General features: G+C 37.1%; 1 protein-coding gene across 3 annotated transcripts in view; it reads right to left on the bottom strand.

The window, feature by feature from the left end:
- Window positions 1-19,302, bottom strand: part of LOC133527946 (uncharacterized) — a 46,473-nt gene that overhangs the window by 16,658 nt on the left and 10,513 nt on the right. For 2 of the 3 annotated variants that reach the window (XM_061865150.1, XM_061865149.1), the window contains exons 7-16: window positions 14,336-14,431; window positions 13,907-14,044; window positions 9,259-9,399; window positions 7,794-7,913; window positions 6,160-6,186; window positions 4,487-4,875; window positions 3,899-4,245; window positions 2,348-2,537; window positions 1,166-1,336; window positions 554-725 (exon numbers count right to left, since the gene is read on the bottom strand). In XM_061865150.1, coding sequence (XP_061721134.1) covers window positions 554-725; window positions 1,166-1,336; window positions 2,348-2,537; window positions 3,899-4,245; window positions 4,487-4,875; window positions 6,160-6,186; window positions 7,794-7,913; window positions 9,259-9,399; window positions 13,907-14,044; window positions 14,336-14,431 — 1,791 coding nt within the window. The remainder of the gene's footprint in view (window positions 1-553; window positions 726-1,165; window positions 1,337-2,347; window positions 2,538-3,898; window positions 4,246-4,486; window positions 4,876-6,159; window positions 6,187-7,793; window positions 7,914-9,258; window positions 9,400-13,906; window positions 14,045-14,335; window positions 14,432-19,302) is intronic. The other variant, XM_061865153.1, reaches the window with a different exon arrangement.

Raw genomic sequence — 19,302 nt, 5'->3', positions numbered from 1 at the left:
GTTGAAATATCGGTATACAAGGGCCATGTTAAAAATATGTTGATTTTCAAAGCAGGATCCAGTGTTTTCTGCCCGAATCAGTAAACTCGGAAGATGCTCTGTATGCCGTGAGCTGGTTTCTGTTCAGGCCGAGGGAACTCTCCCCGTTTGACAGGTGCCCTATGAAAAATATTCAAGTCACCAAAGCCCCCACCCGGTAAATATAGCAGTCCTTCTTCTGTCCGAAGCGATACACTCGGAAGAGGCTCTGTTCGTTATGGGCCGAAATCCACGACGTGTCCAATATGATGAAGCGGTTGGGTGCCGTCACGGTCAGGTCGAGGGAACCCTCCCCATTTGACAGGCACCCTAAAGTTATTCAACTCACCAACGCCACCACCTGTAAATGTAGCAGTCTTTCTTCTGTCCGAAGCGAAACACTCGGAAGATGATCTGTATGTCACGTGCCGGGTTCCACAACGTGTCCAATAAGATGCGGTGGAGCCGCTGTTAGGTTCAGGCCGAGGGAATTCTCCCCATTTGACAGGCATCCTATTAAGGTTATTCAACTCACCAACGCCACCAGTCTGTAAATGAAGCAGTCCTTCTTCTGTCCGAAGCGGTACACTCGGAAGATGCTCTGTATGTCGTGGGCCGGGTTCCACGACGTGTCCAATATGATGACGCGGTTGGCAGCCGTCATGTTCAGACCAAGGGAACCGGCGCGGGTTGAGATTAGGAACAATCTGGAATAAAAGAACTAGTTGATAAGAAGTGATTTCAAATGAAACTTGTTTGTCCCAAGCTGCCGTATTTGCCGAAAACCAAGCGAAGTTAAGTTGTAAAAGTAGGAAAGTGGACCCTGGGTTCCGCGGCGGGCGCAACTGGGATAACTAAGGTAAGTTTCTGTCACGATAAAATGTGTGTTCCCAACAACACGACGGTGGCGGCGTTAATAGGTGGAGCGTTAATGTTCGATCCACATAATCGAACAATAACTAGATCGCACGTCTGACCGCTAAAATCCAAAGATGGTACACGGCACACGGTGGCAGGCGATTAAACCCTAATGGAGCTGATTGGGCGTGATGAAGTCCTTTGATCTTTGGTACCTTTTGGTTCTGCAAGGCCTGCGCTACCGCAGAATCGTACATATATTTTAATAAAGGTTCTACAAACGACTTACTTCGTCTTGTAGTTGTGCTCGGCGTTGAACTCGCGGCACCACTTCTGGCGCACCTCGGGCGGCACGGAGCCGTCGAGCCGGTAGTACTCCTGTCCGAGGCTCCAGTTGTTGATCTTCTTCAGGAAGTACTCCAGCGAGTCCATGGTGATCAGTGACGTCGAGAATATCAAACTGTTGAAAATAGAAAATAAATTAAGTGCACCGTATTATAGTACGGCATATATTGTTTTATTTGTGGAACCCTTCTCTAAAACATGGCCACGTTTCAATTTGAGTGTTTGACATCCAGTGATAGGCAAGTTCACAAATCAAAGAGACTGTTTTGGGAAAAGAGTGCGAATTGATACTGTGAGTGAGCGTCAATTCCACGTGAGATCGTTGTAGCAATGACCGTGAGTAAAAAGCGAATCCGAAAGAGGGTAGTACAGGGTGGACAAATAAGAATGATACAATTTGTTTTTAAATTTTAATTACATTAAGTGGAAATTTTATTAAATATTTTTTTATAAATGTATTATTCAGGGTTGGCAATTGTATACGGAAGATAATTTCTGCCAAATGTCTACCACTAGCAGCAAGCAATTTTATCTCAAATGTTTCTGTTGTTTAAAACACATTGTTTGCTCGATTAATTTTGAAAAAAAGTGACAGTGATTGGCACCCAAATTCCCCAAATTTTGCAGCTCTTGACTTATTTCTGTGGGGCTATCTAAAATTACGTGTCTATGCTAACGAGCTGATGAAATTTAAACAGTTAAAACCGACTATTCGACAAAAATGTACTAAGATAATGCGAAAAATGTGCGAATAGATGCTGAAAATTGGGATGATAAGGGCTTACATTTGCCTGCTGTTAGAGGTGGACATATGTCAGACATTATGTTTCGCATGAATTTGCCAACCCTGAAGAATATATTTTTAAAACAATACTTAATATTTATGAACTTAATACAGTAAAAATTTAAAAACAAAATGTATACTTCTTATTTGCCCACCCTGTACGTTATGAGGTGTCGATAAACCACGTTTAAAATTCGCAGCTCGTCAGTTACTCCATGAAGGTGCCATTTGCAACAGTACTGAAATATCGGGAACTAAATGAAACAAATAAATACATTATACATAGTCCGTTTTTAACAGTCGATATAAGTAAATGACTAGGTATGTTATTTTGAAACTTACACTTTGTCGTCCAACGCAACGGCTTCCTCCAAGATCCTGAAGACGGTGATGAACTTGTTGGAGCTCTCGAGTCGTTCCAACATGTCGCCGCCATCGAGATACTGTAACCACCACACGTCGGTGCTGGAGGGCTTGATGTCCTCGCTGGCGGTCAGATCTTCGCGCGCTAGATCATCTTCTAATTTCTCAGCTATCACAAAAAAATATCTTCGTCATAAAGTTTACAGATAAACTAAAATAATTTTCTCAATATTAAAATAATTACCTCGTGTGTTCATAAGTTTTGAGACGCATTTCAAACCTTAAATTTTAAACAAAAACGTACTGGTAGCTTGCCGTGGCTGTTTCAGAATTTGAAATTGGATCGTTTTAATTAAGAAAAAATATTTTGTTTCTTTTTGTTGTCATTGTTTGTCAAAATGGCGGCGAAGAAACAATTGCGCTGTACTGTAATTTCATTGTATAAGGCGGGGAAAAAACCAATGGAAATTTTTAACGAATTAAAGAGTATTGGAGCTAGTCGCAATTTTGTATATTATACTATAAAGAGGTACAAGGAGACACAAAAGATTGACGACGGTCCAAGAACTGGCCGTCCGCGATCTGTAAGGACTCCTGCTAACATAAAGATGATCAAAGAACGAATTCGTCGAGATCCGTGCCGCACGCAGAAGAAGATGGCTCTTCAGACTGGCATTTCGCGTATATCGGTAAATAGAATACTTAAATATGATCTTAAATTAAAGGCGTATAGTAAGAGAAAAGTGCATTATCTAAATGATCGTCTACGGAAATTGCGGCTCCAACGATGTCGGATGCTGCTTAAGAAGCACGATCCTAGAAAAATTTTGTTCACGGATGAGAAGATATTTTCGACGGTAACGTCGAGGAAAATTTTAACAGGCAGGATGATAAAATCTATGCCAAAAGCTCATTCTTTTCATTTATATAATTCGAGTATTCATTTTGTCTCAAAACTTATGAACACACGAGGTACATATGTAAATCATACTCAACTTTTAATATAGGATTAAATCACTAAAATTAGAGTTTTGAGGCATCTATGTATGGAGCAGACAATTTTTTGTACAATTTTAGCCAACAACAACAATTGTATTGTTTTACCAAAAAGCCGGGTCCATACAGAGCTCGGGCGAGGAAAACGCACGCGCCGCCTCGGCCGAGGCACGTCTACACTGGCCAGGTTGTGCGTGAGTAAATTGCCTCGCACGTATGTGTTCGCTCGCTCGCTCTATGTGGACCCGCCTATTTACCAATGAATCTAAAAAACGGACTATTTCACTTCAGTCAGGGGACTGGGGAAAAATCTTTGGCGTAACAGTAGGTTAGCAAAGCCGGCCCCTGGCCTGAGGGACCTCCATTTGACTAGGAGGCAGTGAGCACATGTACTTTACCCCCCATGAATTTGCCACGGACCTCAGAGAGGACGTAAGGACAGGTATATTACATTACCCCCCTTCGAAGAATTTTCCACGGACCTCAGTGGTGCTCATAGCTACACCACTGGGCAAAAATTTGTATTTTTCTTACCTTTAACTTTAATCTTCTCGTCCCTTGCTTTCATATTGAAATTATGCAGCACCTGAGGATGCGACCATATCTTCTGCAAGGTATGGAAGTCCTTCAAAATACTCTGCTTATTCTTATTCGCGTACACATTGAGGTAATGCTTGTACAAGTCACATTGGCATTTCGTTAGAGATATGAATACTGTGTATTCGTGTTTCTTTGGCAGATAAGGGTATAGTACGGAGGCCTCCTGCCTTTGGAGGCAGCCTTCTAATACTTTGTGGAGGATATGGGTACGGGCCTTCATTAGCTTTATGTCTTCAACCACGGAATCTCGGTGCTGACCATTCATTATGGGGTTTTCAAATCTGAAAATTATACAATAAATTTTGGTGTAACAATTTACCTTTTCAACTAGGACAAATCAAATTTTAGTTACTTATTCAATATTTTGTCTCATGTTTCTCAAGTATTTAGTCACAGTACTAAAATAAATATCGACTACAAATATATTATTAGTTTATAATTCCGTTCCATCATGATTCAAGCTTCAAAGCGACATAATGGTGCCAACTATTTAACAATACTTGAAATATAAGTATCATTTACCTATTAGAATATTCCGAGTACGTCCCAAGCAGATTCGGCTTAACGAAGTTCACCATGCAATAATACTCTCTCAAATTATTCTGCATCGGCGTTCCCGTCAGCACAATCCTTCTACGAGTGGCAACCCTGCTCATAGCGACCGCTAGGACCGAGCAATCGTTCTTCAACAAGTGTCCTTCATCACAAACTATAATGTCCGGGCCGGGGTCGAGTAGGGCTGTGCGTATCTTGTCTATGATAGTTTGTCTAACGTCATCAAGTTCGGCGTCCAGGGTTGTCAGACTCCGGAACAATTCGTAGCCGATGATGAAAATGCCGCCTCCGTTATACCAGTCCTCTAATTGGTACGCTCGCTCGTAGGTTTTTCTTAGCTTTGATAGTTCAAAAACCTGTGAATTTTGAATTAATTTTGTTATATTAAAAAGTTTACATTCGTTATCGCGCAGTGAATGAAGTTGTGAAGGAGTAAATGGTGGTCAAAAGAAAATGACGATTAAGATGAGATGATGAATAATGATGATGATCCGGTAAATGTGGTGATGAGAATGCGTAGTGTAGCCAGATATCAAGATGGCAGGTGGACAAAGAGAGCGACTACATGGAAAGGGCCAGACGGAGACCGCAGATATGGAAGCCCAAAAGGAAGATGGAAAGACGAGATCGTAGAGATTGCCGGAGAAACTTGGACAGTAATAACGTCTGAAAGAGACGATTGGAAATGCCTGGAGGAGGCCTTTACCCGCCAAGGGATCCACACACAAACTACACCGAATGTGTTCAATTGTGTGTAATATTATGATATACTTACTCTTACTAAAAAATAATAATAATACTATTATTATTGTAATGAACATTCTTATTTTAAATGAACGTAATCGATTTAATAAAAATGAAAAAAAAAAAAACTATGATTAATGATTAATTTATTAATACACCTATATTAGAACACAACAAAAAAATGTATATTTTCGTTTCTGTTTAAATGCATTCATTATAAAAAAAAAATTAAGTTTAAACTTATTTATCACAACGAAATGTAATCATGATGTGGAATAATAAAGGCTTTTTTATTTTATTTATTTTTATTTATCTGTTTATTGTCCCGACAAGTGTTTCTCTTGCCCCATAGTTTCTATTACCCCACCTAACCTTTTATTTTATTGAATACTGAAGGCCGAAGGGGACGTGGCTGGATTCAATCAAGAGAGATCTTGAAGCCAACACGTAACAGAGCAACGTGGAAGAAGACAATGAAGGCAGCATCAGCTGGGTATAACAATTGCCAAGGAGCGAGATATACATATTACTATTGATAATAATATTACCACTAGAGAGAGAGAAGCACTGGTGGCCTAGCGGTAAGAGCGTGCGACTTGCAATCCGGAGGTCGCGGGTTCAAATCCCGGTTCGTACCAATGAGTTTTTCGTAACGTATGTACGAAATATCATTTGATATTTACCATTTTCGGTGAAGGGAAACATCGTGAGGAAACCGGACTAATCCCAATAAGGCCTAGTTTACCCTCTGGGTTGGAAGGTCAGATGGCAGTCGCTTTCGTAAAAACTAGTGCCTACGCCAAATCTCGGGATTAGTTGTCAAGCGGACCCCAGGCTCCCATGAGCAGTGGCAAAATGACGAGACAACGCGAGGAAGAAGAAGATAATAATATTACCTGTAGCTTCCGTCGCATTTTATTTGGCTTGAAAAAATAAACGGTTATATTTTAAATTTATTGCATTCCATTAAATGGTAAAAACCTCTATTTTATCACGGTGCGGAAAGCAATGCATATTATTATAGCCTATAATAATAATTTATAGCCTCAAATTTGACAGCTGAAGTAAATGACGCTATATAGCCCTGTAACTAGGTAGTCGCGTGCTAAAATTTGACAATCCAGTATACTTTTTGCTATACCCTGATTCATAATTAAATTCCATCAAATCTATCACTGTGTTGCCAGTAAAATGAAACGTTCCATAAATAGTAAATATATTATTGGCGAAAGAATGCACGTAAGTATATAATTTACTACTAATTTGAAATACTACATTTAAATGCTTAGTTCAAATAATCAGACTTATTGAAAAAGCAGTCCCATTAATTAGTATTGAATTAAAACTGTTTTGAGGTAGAAATGTTCGTTTTGAAATGGCAATACTTCAGGTCTAAACAACATTTGGTATTCCGTTTTAATACAATAACATTATCGTCTTAAGATGTGTGTATTATTAGTATTATTACTATACCTTAAAACGTAAATTCGAAAACGACAACTACAGGATAGTGTAATACGCCATTATGGTTACCATTATGGAGTGTGGATTTAAAAGGAGTGAAATCTCTTATGGTAGAACTGTTGCAAAAGTGTCCTGCTGTTAGCTATAAATAATAGTTCCAAATCTCCCCAGAGTAGCTAAGAATCTATGCGTTATTGACGGTGTGAAGTGCGGTATCTATGATTTGATTTTTTTGTCAAGTATTCTAGGTATTGTAGCGCCACCTATTTAAGGTTTTTTGATGACACTTTTTGGTACATGGAGATTTAATTCCTTACCTCCACCTTCCATAGTTACCATGATAGATTTATGGCCGCCATGACACTCACCTGTCAAGTCAAGTTGTCACTTCATTCGGCATCTGACTTCTGTTACTTATAGTATTTTTCAAACGGAAAGGGTAATCAGAACAGAACAGATGTCATCTTATCTCATATCTCTCTCATCATATCAATACAATTTTGCGAAATATGGCATTTTAAGATTATAAATTATATGGAGATGACACCTGGGTCACCGTACCCAGCATGTTTTAAAAATACTCTAATCCCCAACTGAGCAAGGCTTGTACTGTATAAATTATAAGTGCTTAAAGATTAAGTGCGTAATTTTGTACGTATAGTGAATAAATATTTACTTATATACATAACAAACATCTAAGAGTCGAAGTATAGGCGACACATTTAACAAAAACCCTTCGTTTATGTAGTTGGCAGCGTTTCATTAAAGGTATAGAAAATGGAGTGACCGAAACCGGGTTTCGGTCACATATTTTGACGTAGTTTTTGTATTCCATACAAAAACGGTTTTATTATGTTTGTAATAATATTTTTTATGATTCCAAAAAGGTTGGTGACATCTGGTCCGTCATACTGACGTTGACAGATGTCATTGTGACAGTGACATTTCTTGGTAGATTTGATTAAATTTAATAAAATTATGAATTAGGGAATAGGTATCAAATTCACGGCTACGGAATTTGGGCACCGCTTCACTCGTCTCAGTATTTCGTTATGTATGGCTTTACCTTTATTTCGTCCGTGACAGGTCCGATCCACTTGTGTATTTCGTCGACCCAGTTCAACACCGTCGACAGCGGGCAACAGACGAGGACACGGCGCATGCCCACGCCTGGGTGCGTTAATACCTACGAAAATACTTGTAATTGGCTTACTGTTTCTATTTCGCAACTTATTTTGTTACTCTACCTGTAAGTTTTATTAAGAAATAAAATAAAACAAATGGATTACATTATTGACTAAAATATTGTGTGAAGGCAACAAGAGGTTCAAGTTGGTCGATTGTCATTTGTTAATAAATCATCTGCGACAGCAGCATGGTTACATTCTTATCGCCTGTCACTTTTGCACTTACATACTTTTTAGAACGTGACAGGCATGGTGACACGCGATACAAATGCAACCATACTACCACCGCTGGTGGTCGTTCAATCTCCGAACTAGTTGATTCAACCGCTCTTCGACGAACGAAACGTTTCGTGCAACTGCTTTAAATATTTGAATGTTAATGTAAATTTAAACTCTATTGCCAAGCAGTAAAGTCGATATTTGAGTAGATTAACGAAGTTCGTAGTTGACAACATTAACCCTTTATAAGTCAGACGATCTGGAAACCACTTAGTTAATAAACATTTACGGAGAAGATCCTCTTTTTTATTTAACTATATAATAATAATAATAACACCACGGCCGATTCGGCCACGGCGACTGCTATCAACTCCGTTGCTGTCTCTGGTGTGCTCGGGCTATATATATATATATATATCAGGCTTTCTTTCCTCATTCATACTTTTTCGGTCAGTAATTAATTAATCTATTGGTCAATTTATGCACTATGCCTGCCAAGGGAAGCAAGCTATCGTCATTCTTTCCATTATGCTATTAAAAATATACACGTCGCTGTATCTAATAATTTATTAAATCCACTCTCCATCGTGAATTGCAATTACTGTACTACGTTGTTTGTAGTGTCAGGAAAGTGTATCATTTGCCACTTAAGATTAATAAAATTATAAAAGGTTACATGCTATATCGATAAGTATGTCAATGTCAATGAATAGGTGTATTGGAAACAGATCATCTGGAAACTAAAGTTCACTAACAGGCTGAGTGCATATATTGACCACATGTTTTTCTTAATGATTTCGTTTTTTTTTGCCGTAGATGTGTTCCCCAGTGCATTACAAACATGGTAGTGTATTTGACTTTCACGTAGCATATCTGTATAACTGGGGCCTTATAAATGCTATGATTTCTAAAGGGTTAACTAATAAACAAGTCAACGTTTGCAATACTAATTTCAGTAAGTTTACGAAATTTACAAATGAACTAGGTTTTCAAGTAGTTGACGACTTCATATGTTAACGTACCGTTTCGTTGAAGCCAAAACCGTCAACGACTCACCACTTAACTTCTGGCTTAAAGATCTATTTAGAAGATGAAGCAGGTAAAGTACAAATTACGAGTACTTACTGTGTGTAAGAGGGCTAGGACTTGCAAGGTCTTCCCGAGTCCCATGCAGTGGGCCAATATGCAGCCGCCGCCTGGGTGGCCTGATTGAACGCGCTCCAGGCTTTCGAAACAGGCATCCCACATGAATTTGACACCTTCATACTGAAAATTAAAGACTGACTCAATACTTCTCGGCCACGAACCGCACGCTCCGAGCGTGCACGCTTAGTGCTGACACCGACCGCAATACATTGGTAGTAAGTTTTTTGTCACAAATTCATTTATTTAGCTTTTGTCGCTGACTGTACTTTTCTTTCAACAGCCAACTATTAGCCAATAATTGAGTTGCGTTGTTTTATCACAAGAGTTCCTAATACCTCCTGTCTCTATCATCGGATCAGCTTTATCGGAAACCGAGAAGTGTGTCAAATTTAACTTGCAAGATTTGATTACAGAGACAATGGGACAGGTGAAACTAAACAAAAGCTTCTCATCATATCCTACATATTCCAAAAAAAAAAAAACGATCTAGCTAGTTCTTATCTCTTGGGAACCACGCATTTTTGAGTCTTTATATTTTTTCCGAGTTATGCTCGGTCTCTCAGATATCAATCGTGATAAGACTAACATGAAATCATCCGGATCTTGATCCAGATCCAACAGATGTTCCGAACAACTTGTTGCTGAATTACGGCTTAAGAGACTTATTGCTTGTAGAATTTACAAATTTTATAAAAAAAAAAATGAAACAGGCGTCCACTTGTTTTGTGAGGTGTGAAATGTTGTGCAACGCGCTGCAGAATAAGGATGTTGCCTGTATTTTATACAATCGTGATATAATAGAGAGGTTTTCAGTCGAGTACCGTGTTTAGGCAGTACGAAATTGAGAAGCTTGATTATATCACTATTGTATACAATACTTTAATATAAAACCTAAACAATTAATGAAAATTGGTAAGTATCTCAGTAGACAAAAATGTAGTACAAAAGACATAAACGCGCAAAGTCCAAGCGTTTAGTTTTTTCTATGGGAGCACCGCGGCACGTGATTATTCCATTTTTTTTAGTTGACTACAGCATATCGAAATGAATATTATAGTTGAGTTGGGAGCCCATACATAAAAAGTAAGCAATTATAGTTTCGTACACGAAATCTTAATTCAACCATTACAGTCGACGAGTAGAAACAGTTAAGAGGAATTCCTAGTTGCGATTTTTCCATACAAACGCTCTCGACTGATTCCTCCCTGGATTTTTAACCTAGAGCAGTGATTTTTTCAAATAAGATCAAAATCATCAATATCTGTGCCTCTATGTTTTGCTTTTTTGGATTATTTTATTTTGAAGAAAGATACAGCGCCTCGAAAATCGCAAAAACGGCTAAATTGAATTGGCTGTAAAAAAAGGCACAGTATACAAATATGACAAAAAATATCCAAAAAATCAAAACATAGCGGCATAGATTATTTCTTCCTCTTGCAATTTCCAAAATTTCATAATGATTAGTTGCGTTTTGGAGGAGGAAACAGTCGAGAGCGAAACCTCGATTTTTGAGTTTTTTGCGAGTGAATTTCGGTCCGAGCTGCAGTTGTCCTTATCGCACGAATTGGAGGCGGAGACAGTTTCTAAATATACGTACACAGAAGGAATAGTGATGGGCATAACATCCTTATTAGGGATTGCAGAACCGGTACTGTTTTAAAGAACCGGGATTTCCCGGTACTTTCGGAACTGGTCTAATTATTTCATTATTTTAAATAAAACGACAGCATTTTGCGATTTGACCACCTTTCGTATTATAATTTAATAATCACATTTTCTTTTATTACGTAGTAGGCAATTTTTTTTTAGAATTATAGTATTTTACATTGCTCACACTTGTGCGTCACAAGTAAAAGATAACTACTTTGATGTTTGCCACTAGATAGCAAATTTAATGAAATTACATTGACGAGGGTATTTATATATAAGTATCGCAGTCGTATTGTATAATCCGCCGTATTACATTACGGCTAGCCGATATCAAAATAAGGGCCATTTTGAAATGCGGCGGTTCAACGATTAAGGTATGTTGGGTAAATACCGGATGCGGGTGAAGAACGTAGGACATTCATTTCCCCTCCTAATTTGGCTTTATTTTTTAATGTAGGCAATTGTGTAAGACGCCATTTCATTGCGCCTCGGACGGGCTTGTGCTATGTGCAATCACAGAGAGCAAGGTAAATTTCGCGAATTCTTCCTTCTATCCGATCTTCGCTCTGTAATTTATTTTGCGTATCGTGATGAAACTGTGTTTGTTTTTGTAATTGTGTTAACAGACCTAGCACTGCTGTAGACCGATATCCAATCTTGACCCTTCCAGGAAAGATCGGACCAGAAACAATCAGATCTTTACCTATTTAAAAAACAGCAGTGATTATCAAACTTTAAATTTTCTTCAATTTACCTACTGACCTTAATTATCACATTTATTGTTTTCTTGATCACACTTTCGTACCATTATTTTTATCCAGTACCACTAGCAGCGCGACGGTTACTGACAATGTATTTTTTTTAATTTCCGCAACCCAAAGGTTGCCTTTTAGCGATAAGACCGCATGTTGTTTACCTGTGCTTATGTGTTTTAAATTTTCTTTTGTATTGTTTTCTTTTATTGAAGTGTGCAATAAAGAGTATTTATATTGTATAGGGATGATGATACATGTTGAAATTTATAACAAAATCGAGTAAAATAAATGAGCAATTTTTCGCAATAAAGTACCTACACATACGGATGCATATGTAGATGTGCACGCATACATACATTGCTTGTTTCGGATACAAAATAGAGATAGGGCTTCGAAATTAGTTTCCTTAAAATGCTTCAAGAGGGCTCTCTTTTCCTATATATTTACTTTACTCTTTACATACGATCCTTACATTTTATCAAAAAAAAACCAACAAAATCGCAATTTTAATTATTTTCCATACTTCAAGATGGGTTCTCAGTGACCTTGACCTTTTTAAAGAACTACTTAGTATTTTTGATTTCTAAGTTTGATTCTTATTTTTTTGGCGACCTTCATTAAAAATGACTGGGCACGATTATTTTTTATTTTGATTTTTGTCCCTCCTACTTAAGTACTTAATATCTTCAAGTACATTCCATTCAATAAACAATACGAGTACATTTACACTTTCCCTAAACCTGTACAGTTCACGAAATCTTAAATTGTCAAAACTTCGCAACGTATCTATTATTTTAGTGGTTTTTTTTTTTTATTACTTCGGGTAAACCTTACAATAAGAGGTTTCTTAGCACATTGTTTACTTATCAAATTGCCTTATGACATAGGTATCAAAGTTTGAGAGCCACAATTTTATAAATTTTTGTATCAGGGTTAAGATCGGATACAAAAGGGTAGACACCGGACCTATTTCTTTGTGATACCTTATTCTCTTTCCATTAGAAGCAACTTTTTTTCACCATCCAATGTTCTCCCTTGATGGCAAAACACTCGTTACCCTAAAAAAAAGTATGTCTCATCTTTACACAGGTACAAAACTAAAACCGTTCTATATTGAAGATTACCAAAATTCAGGCCGAATCTACGGTTATTATTTAACGATTCGCTACGTACTTCAAGAATCTGTCACGTGTTGAGATCTCGAAAAAACATTTTTTCACGAGTTCTCTCAATTAGTCCCAAAATTGTCCGGCATTATCCCAACATACTTTACCCAGATTGTCATTGCGATACGTTCTTCAATAAGGCGGCCCAAGTTTAGCCCCATCGTACTACAAGTTAAATAGATTGTAGTTTAACCATAGGTATATTTATACCTACTTACAAAATTTCACAACACAGCATGATCACTCCCAACTTACTGATACGGATAGGTACAGCCAAGTGTAAAAATATGGGTGTACACATCTTACTCAAAAATATGTCCCATAGCATCTTATTCCAGTGTAATAAGAGCGTAGTACCATATTTATGAGACGATTCTTTCGATACATATTTTTGCACTTGACTGTACGACGACAACCGAAGCTGAGACATCGTTCTTTTTTGCAGTTTTTACCTATATGGTAATTAATATCAATCAATCATTTATTATTTTGTCATCATAGGTGTAAAATACATTTAGTACAGGTGATAGGGTGTTTGGTATTAGGGTGTAATAGATACAGTATAATATAAAAATGAAAAACAATATAACGTGGTAACAACAAAATCAAACTTGCGTCGGGCAGCGCAGAATAAATTCCGTCTGGCTCGCGGGCGATGTCGACGGAACGGCGCGCAATGAGCGAGCGCACGAGTCTCGCGTCTGTGTGCGCGCACTCACACTTAGATAGCTCCGGCTCCCGCCCACCGCAGCGCGACAGAAACATAGCTTCAAAAATTCGAGATTTGAAAAGTTGCTCAGCTAGGAATTGCTCTTAATTATTTCACACCATGCACGAAACAAAGCACCACAAAATTATACACATTTTTATTTAATAAATCAGATAGAACTTTAAAGAGTAGATAACTTGACCGAGATGTGACGTCACTTGTTCTGTTTTCATATGAATTCCAAAGTGGCTTATCGTTTTGACTATTCGAAAATAGGAACCGATTTGACTAGTCAGGATAATGCCCTATTCAAACAATGCTGTATATTTTTACATGACATTATTTACCTGATGCGCTTTCATAACTTTGGTAAAGAACGGATGCACAGTGACCGCAGGCTGGCCTACATTGAAGTCGTACTCCAAACAAACTTCGTCATTAGTCACTATGACATTTACGCCCTCTTCGCAGCCTAATATTTCTTCCTGCAAATGAATGATAATTTAGGGGTTTTCTGCACTCTAAATTAAACCGTAATATCATTACTTAAAGGCTCATTTTGAAGCGAATGGAAAAGTGTTACAATCGCACGTTCAGCGATATACTTAACTTATAGGTTAGATTTGACAAATCTGCACTTCATCGTGGATGACACGAACTATACCCTGCCGCTTGCGTACAGTACAGGAATCTTACATTTAAAAACATATTCATAAAATTTACAAGCCCATGAAAATGTCAATTTTACGAAGCAAATTAGCGTATTACTAACTCACCAGTTGTTTCTGTTTCATGCTCAGTCTTCGCTTTCTCTCGAATTCCTCCATGTTAGCTATCACAGTACTCCGGGCCAAGGATTTCTTATCAATGACCTAAAACAAACGATCAATGAATGATATTGTTCTGGAAATGGTTTTTCTCGTTTGATACATGAAACCCTAATAATATGGGGTAGTGGCCTAAATAAGGCATTTGTCGCGAACGTATTGCGAACCAGCTAATATTTGCCAACGTCATGGAGTATATGGCGCTAGTAGTTGAGTGCTGGCAACCCTGGCTGTCAAAGAATCAGCAGCTGATTTTGCTAGGTCCCTTTTAATTATTCTATATTTAATTATATTTCATGTAATATTAAGCCATTTTGGTGTGAATTAAATAGTTTTAGTGTTAATTTTAATGTATACATAATAAGTGAAGTGCTTTAGTGACGTTTACAAGTGTCTTGTAATATCTTAAATTTGTAGCCGTTGTAGGTTATAAATTTAAATTTGTGTTCGTCTCGGTATATTTTCTATGTTTTTATCGCTATTTATTACCAATTTTGTTTGTATTACAGCGTAGTAAATCATTGTACAGAGTCAGAACACAGTGTAGGCATAGTGAAACGTCACTATTTCATGTAAGTACGCTCGTAATATCGCTTAGCTTGAGTAAGCAATTCCCTGGTTTGTTTTGGGTCTATCCTACTATAAAATATATTTATAATGCTAACTCGCAGAGCAGCTGCAGCGGTTCGCCAGCAGGAGGCTGACAAACTCCAAATTACCTTGCTGGAATTAAAAAAATCCAAGGAATTGTGTGCTCAATTGCTTAGTGAAAGAGAGGATAGTGAAAAGGAACTATTATTATCACTTGATAGTGTAGAGAAGTTAAAGAAGGAACTATGTTCTTTAGAAAATGTTTACAATGATGTAAATTCAGAGCGGGCCCGGCTCCAGGAGACGGTTGACAAGTTTACTGAGTGTAGTGCAGCATATGAACAGGCCTTGACAGACATCAACTCATTAGAGAGAGCACTGCACGACGCCCATGAGCAAATCTACGAGCTACAGGAGGCCCAAAATATTGCTGCAGCGGCACACACTCAAAACTTATTCGAGGAACTGGTCCGGCCCGACTCACAGTTGGTTGCCGCTCCAATTGAAAACCCTGTTGTTAGTATAGATTTAATCAATGAATCCACCACACCAAGACTAGTAAATTGCAGCGGAAACAAACTCAAAAAATATATTAAATTAAATAGAATGATTAAAAAAAACCAGAGGTTATCAAAAATGAATAAATTGTTTTTTAAGAAATTGAGATTTTGTAAAATTAATGTTAATTTAGTGGATAAGTTAGACTTGTATTCTGTTCAATTAGAACATAGTAAACTACAGTATGAAACTGACACACAGATTTTAAAATCAAAAGTTCAGAGTTTGGAGGATTCTATACAATCCCTAGAAACAATAAATGAGAGTTCGAAAAAGGTGATTAATGAATATTCTTTAGCCATGGATGATTTAATATCCCAGATTAACCACAATTCAGAGCGGTTTGAGTCGCTGACCAATGCCCAGTCATGTGCATGTAAGCAAGCGACTGGACATTTGTTGACCAGTGTACTCGATCCAAGCCTGTGTGACAGTTTACCACAACAGCAAATAAATGATAATAGCTCCTTCCACACTCCACAACAAAGCACACCTAAACCTAATATTATTATGTATTGTGATGAAATTGGGAGCAATATGAGCTCATTTTTAAACTATTACCTAAAGGGACTTAGTACAATCAGCAATTGTCTGCCTCACAGTAGCTTTGAAAATATCTTAAAACAAATTTTAAATGACAGTAATATTAATTCTAAGACAACACTGCTAATTCTTATGGGTAATAGGGGAAATGTGAACAAAAATAATTTACTTAAATACTTTGAACAGTTAAATTCACTTGCAGTGCATGAAATTATTATTTTCACATTCCCCTATTGTGAGCAAATGTCAGAGGCAGAAAATAACATTAGACATAAGTTGAATATATCTCTATATAATCTTTGTACATATAGTAGTAAGTTTATCATAATTGACACTAACAGATTTGTTAGTAAATACCATATGCCTATGGTGTTTTTGACTAAAGGTAAGTGTTACCTTTCAAATTATTACAAGAGACAAATAGCTTTATCGCTATCCTATTTACTTGACATTTCTGCCAAGAATTTGGCAGACAACTCTGCTCCTATTGAGCAGCCCAGTATGAGCTTGGAATTGGTTCCAGTCATAACCAATGATTTAAACTAGCTGTTAAGACAAAAGATTCTGTCTCTGGCAATTTAGTTTTAAATAAATATAATGAAAAATACTGTAAACATGGAAAGTATATCCACCTGGTGCATCAAAACATTCAATGTATTAGAGGAAAAGATTTACAGATTGAACTTTTTATGAACGATTTTTATGTTGATATTTTATGTATTACTGAACATTGGTTAACAAATAATGAATTAATGCCTCAATTTAATAATCATCAGGTGGGAAGTTCGTTCACCAGAATTAGTTCCATACATGGTGGGTCGTTAATTATATTAAATAGTCAGTTAAAATTTAAGGAACGTAAGGATATTGTATCCATGTCTGTTGAACGGACTATAGAACTAAGTGCAGTAGAATTGGAGCAATTTATTGTTGTCTGTGTGTATAGGCCGCCATTAAGTAATTTTGAAATATTTGAAAGTGTAATGGATTCTGTGCTACTTAAAATATCATCTTCTAGTAAGAAATTATTTATATGCGGCGACTTTAATGTAAATATTTTGGAAAATTCAACAATGTCTTGTAGATTGTTGAATCTATTCAAATCTGGTAATCTCAACCACATGTTTATGGAGCCTACTAGAGTGACTGCTACTAGTGCAACCTGTATAGATAATATTTTCACTGATATTGTTCCTATTACTAAAAAAGTTATCAGTAATTTAGAATCAGACCACTTAGGTCAATTAATGGTATTTGAGACATTAAGGAAAAATACTTTGAGAAAACAAATAACTTTTGTACCAGTAACCTCGGACCGCGTAGAAAGAATGAAGCAAAGTCTAGTTCAGGCGCTACCCTTTTTGTCTTCCGATATGGGTCCAAATAGTATGTATAATTCATTCTTTCACACTTTTATGGATCATTATAATGCGATATTTACCTCAAAATCGCTCGTAGTTAGTGGTGCATCAGTTTTTAGTGAGTGGGCTACTGCGGACTTACATCAACGAAGACGTGCACTGTATGCCTTGTATGAGGAACGGCGGTTTAACACGAGTGATGAATTTAAAGAACATGTCAAGCAATATTCGAAAAAGTTTAAAATAGATTGTCATATAGCTAAGCGAAATTATCTAAGTCAAAGAATAAAAAATAGTCCCAACATTATTAAAGCAACCTGGAAAGTAATCAATGTGGAGACTGGTCGCTCGAAACACAGAGTGAATGATTTTAAACTAAATATTGATAACAAAATTATAGATTCCAATTTAGAAGTAGCTACAGAATTTGAAAATTTTTTCACTGACGTACCAGTTTTCACAACTAAGGATTTAAATTCATCACCCTCATCCGCTGTTACTCTATTAAAAGATAACGCTCCAGAGTGTTGTGGAGATTTTCATTTTGAACGTGTTTGTACCTCCGATGTAGTAAAGGCGTTTAATTCGGTTAATGTCAAAAAAACTAATGACCTCTGGGGAGTCTCTGTCCATGCTGTCAAATCCTTAGTAGAAATTATAGCGCCTGACTTAGTAATTATATTTAACAACAGTGTTGATTGCGGCGAGTTTCCTGATTTAATGAAACATAGTAAAATAACTCCTTTATTTAAATCGGGTAGCAACTCTGACCCCACTAACTTTAGACCGATATCTGTGCTACCAACGTTCAGTAAGATTTTTGAAAAATTAATTCTTTCTCAATTAGTACGACATTTTAACGTCAATAATTTAATGCATAATAAGCAGTTTGGTTTTACACGGGGTCGCTCGACAACCGATGCTGGTGTTGAGCTAATTAAGCATATCTTCGATGCCTGGGAGGAGTCACGAGATGCTATAGGTATCTTCTGTGATTTGTCTAAGGCCTTCAACTGCGTTTGTCATGAAACATTAATCAGGAAACTACACTATTATGGAGTCAGAGGAGCGGCACTGGATTTACTTAAGTCCTACTTAAATGGTAGAATACAAAGGGTCGATGTGAATGGACAGCGATCACCGGGGTCATTGGTCTCTATGGGTGTACCACAGGGGTCAATATTGGGACCTTTCCTGTTCCTTATCTACATAAATGACTTGCCATTCCTTGTAAAGACCCACCATGATATAGTATTGTTTGCAGACGACACTTCACTTATTTTCAAAGTCAAACGACAGCAACAAGCTTACAATGATGTAAACGATGCTATTTCAAAAGTAGTAAATTGGTTCAATGTTAATAATCTATTGTTAAATGAGAATAAGACTAAATGTATTAAGTTTGTCACTAGTAATGTAAGGCATGTAAAAACAAGTGTCATTGTGAAGGATGAGGAATTGGAATTAGTTGATAGTACAGTTTTTCTTGGTATAACTTTAGATTCTAAACTCCAGTGGGGTCCCCATATTGCTACTCTTTCGAATAGACTGAGTTCTGCAGCTTTTGCAGTAAGCAAAATCCGTCAGTTAACTGATGTAAAAACAGCTCGATTAGTATATTTTAGTTACTTCCATAGCATTATGTCATATGGTATTTTACTGTGGGGTGGTGCTTCAGATATAAATACCATTTTTGTTCTGCAGAAGAGGGCTATTCGAGCAATATATAAAATGAACCATAGAGACTCACTGAGAGATAAATTTAAGGAAATTGACATCATGACAGTGCACTGTCAATACATTTATGAGAATATTCTGTATGTGCATAAAAATATTGCCGATTTTAAGAAAAATTGTGACATT

The sequence above is a fragment of the Cydia pomonella genome, chromosome 18 (genome assembly GCF_033807575.1).
Source record: "Cydia pomonella isolate Wapato2018A chromosome 18, ilCydPomo1, whole genome shotgun sequence".
Classification (NCBI taxonomy): domain Eukaryota; kingdom Metazoa; phylum Arthropoda; class Insecta; order Lepidoptera; family Tortricidae; genus Cydia; species Cydia pomonella.
Note: the sequence above shows the minus strand (reverse complement) of the source record. Positions and strands in the feature narration are given on the sequence as shown.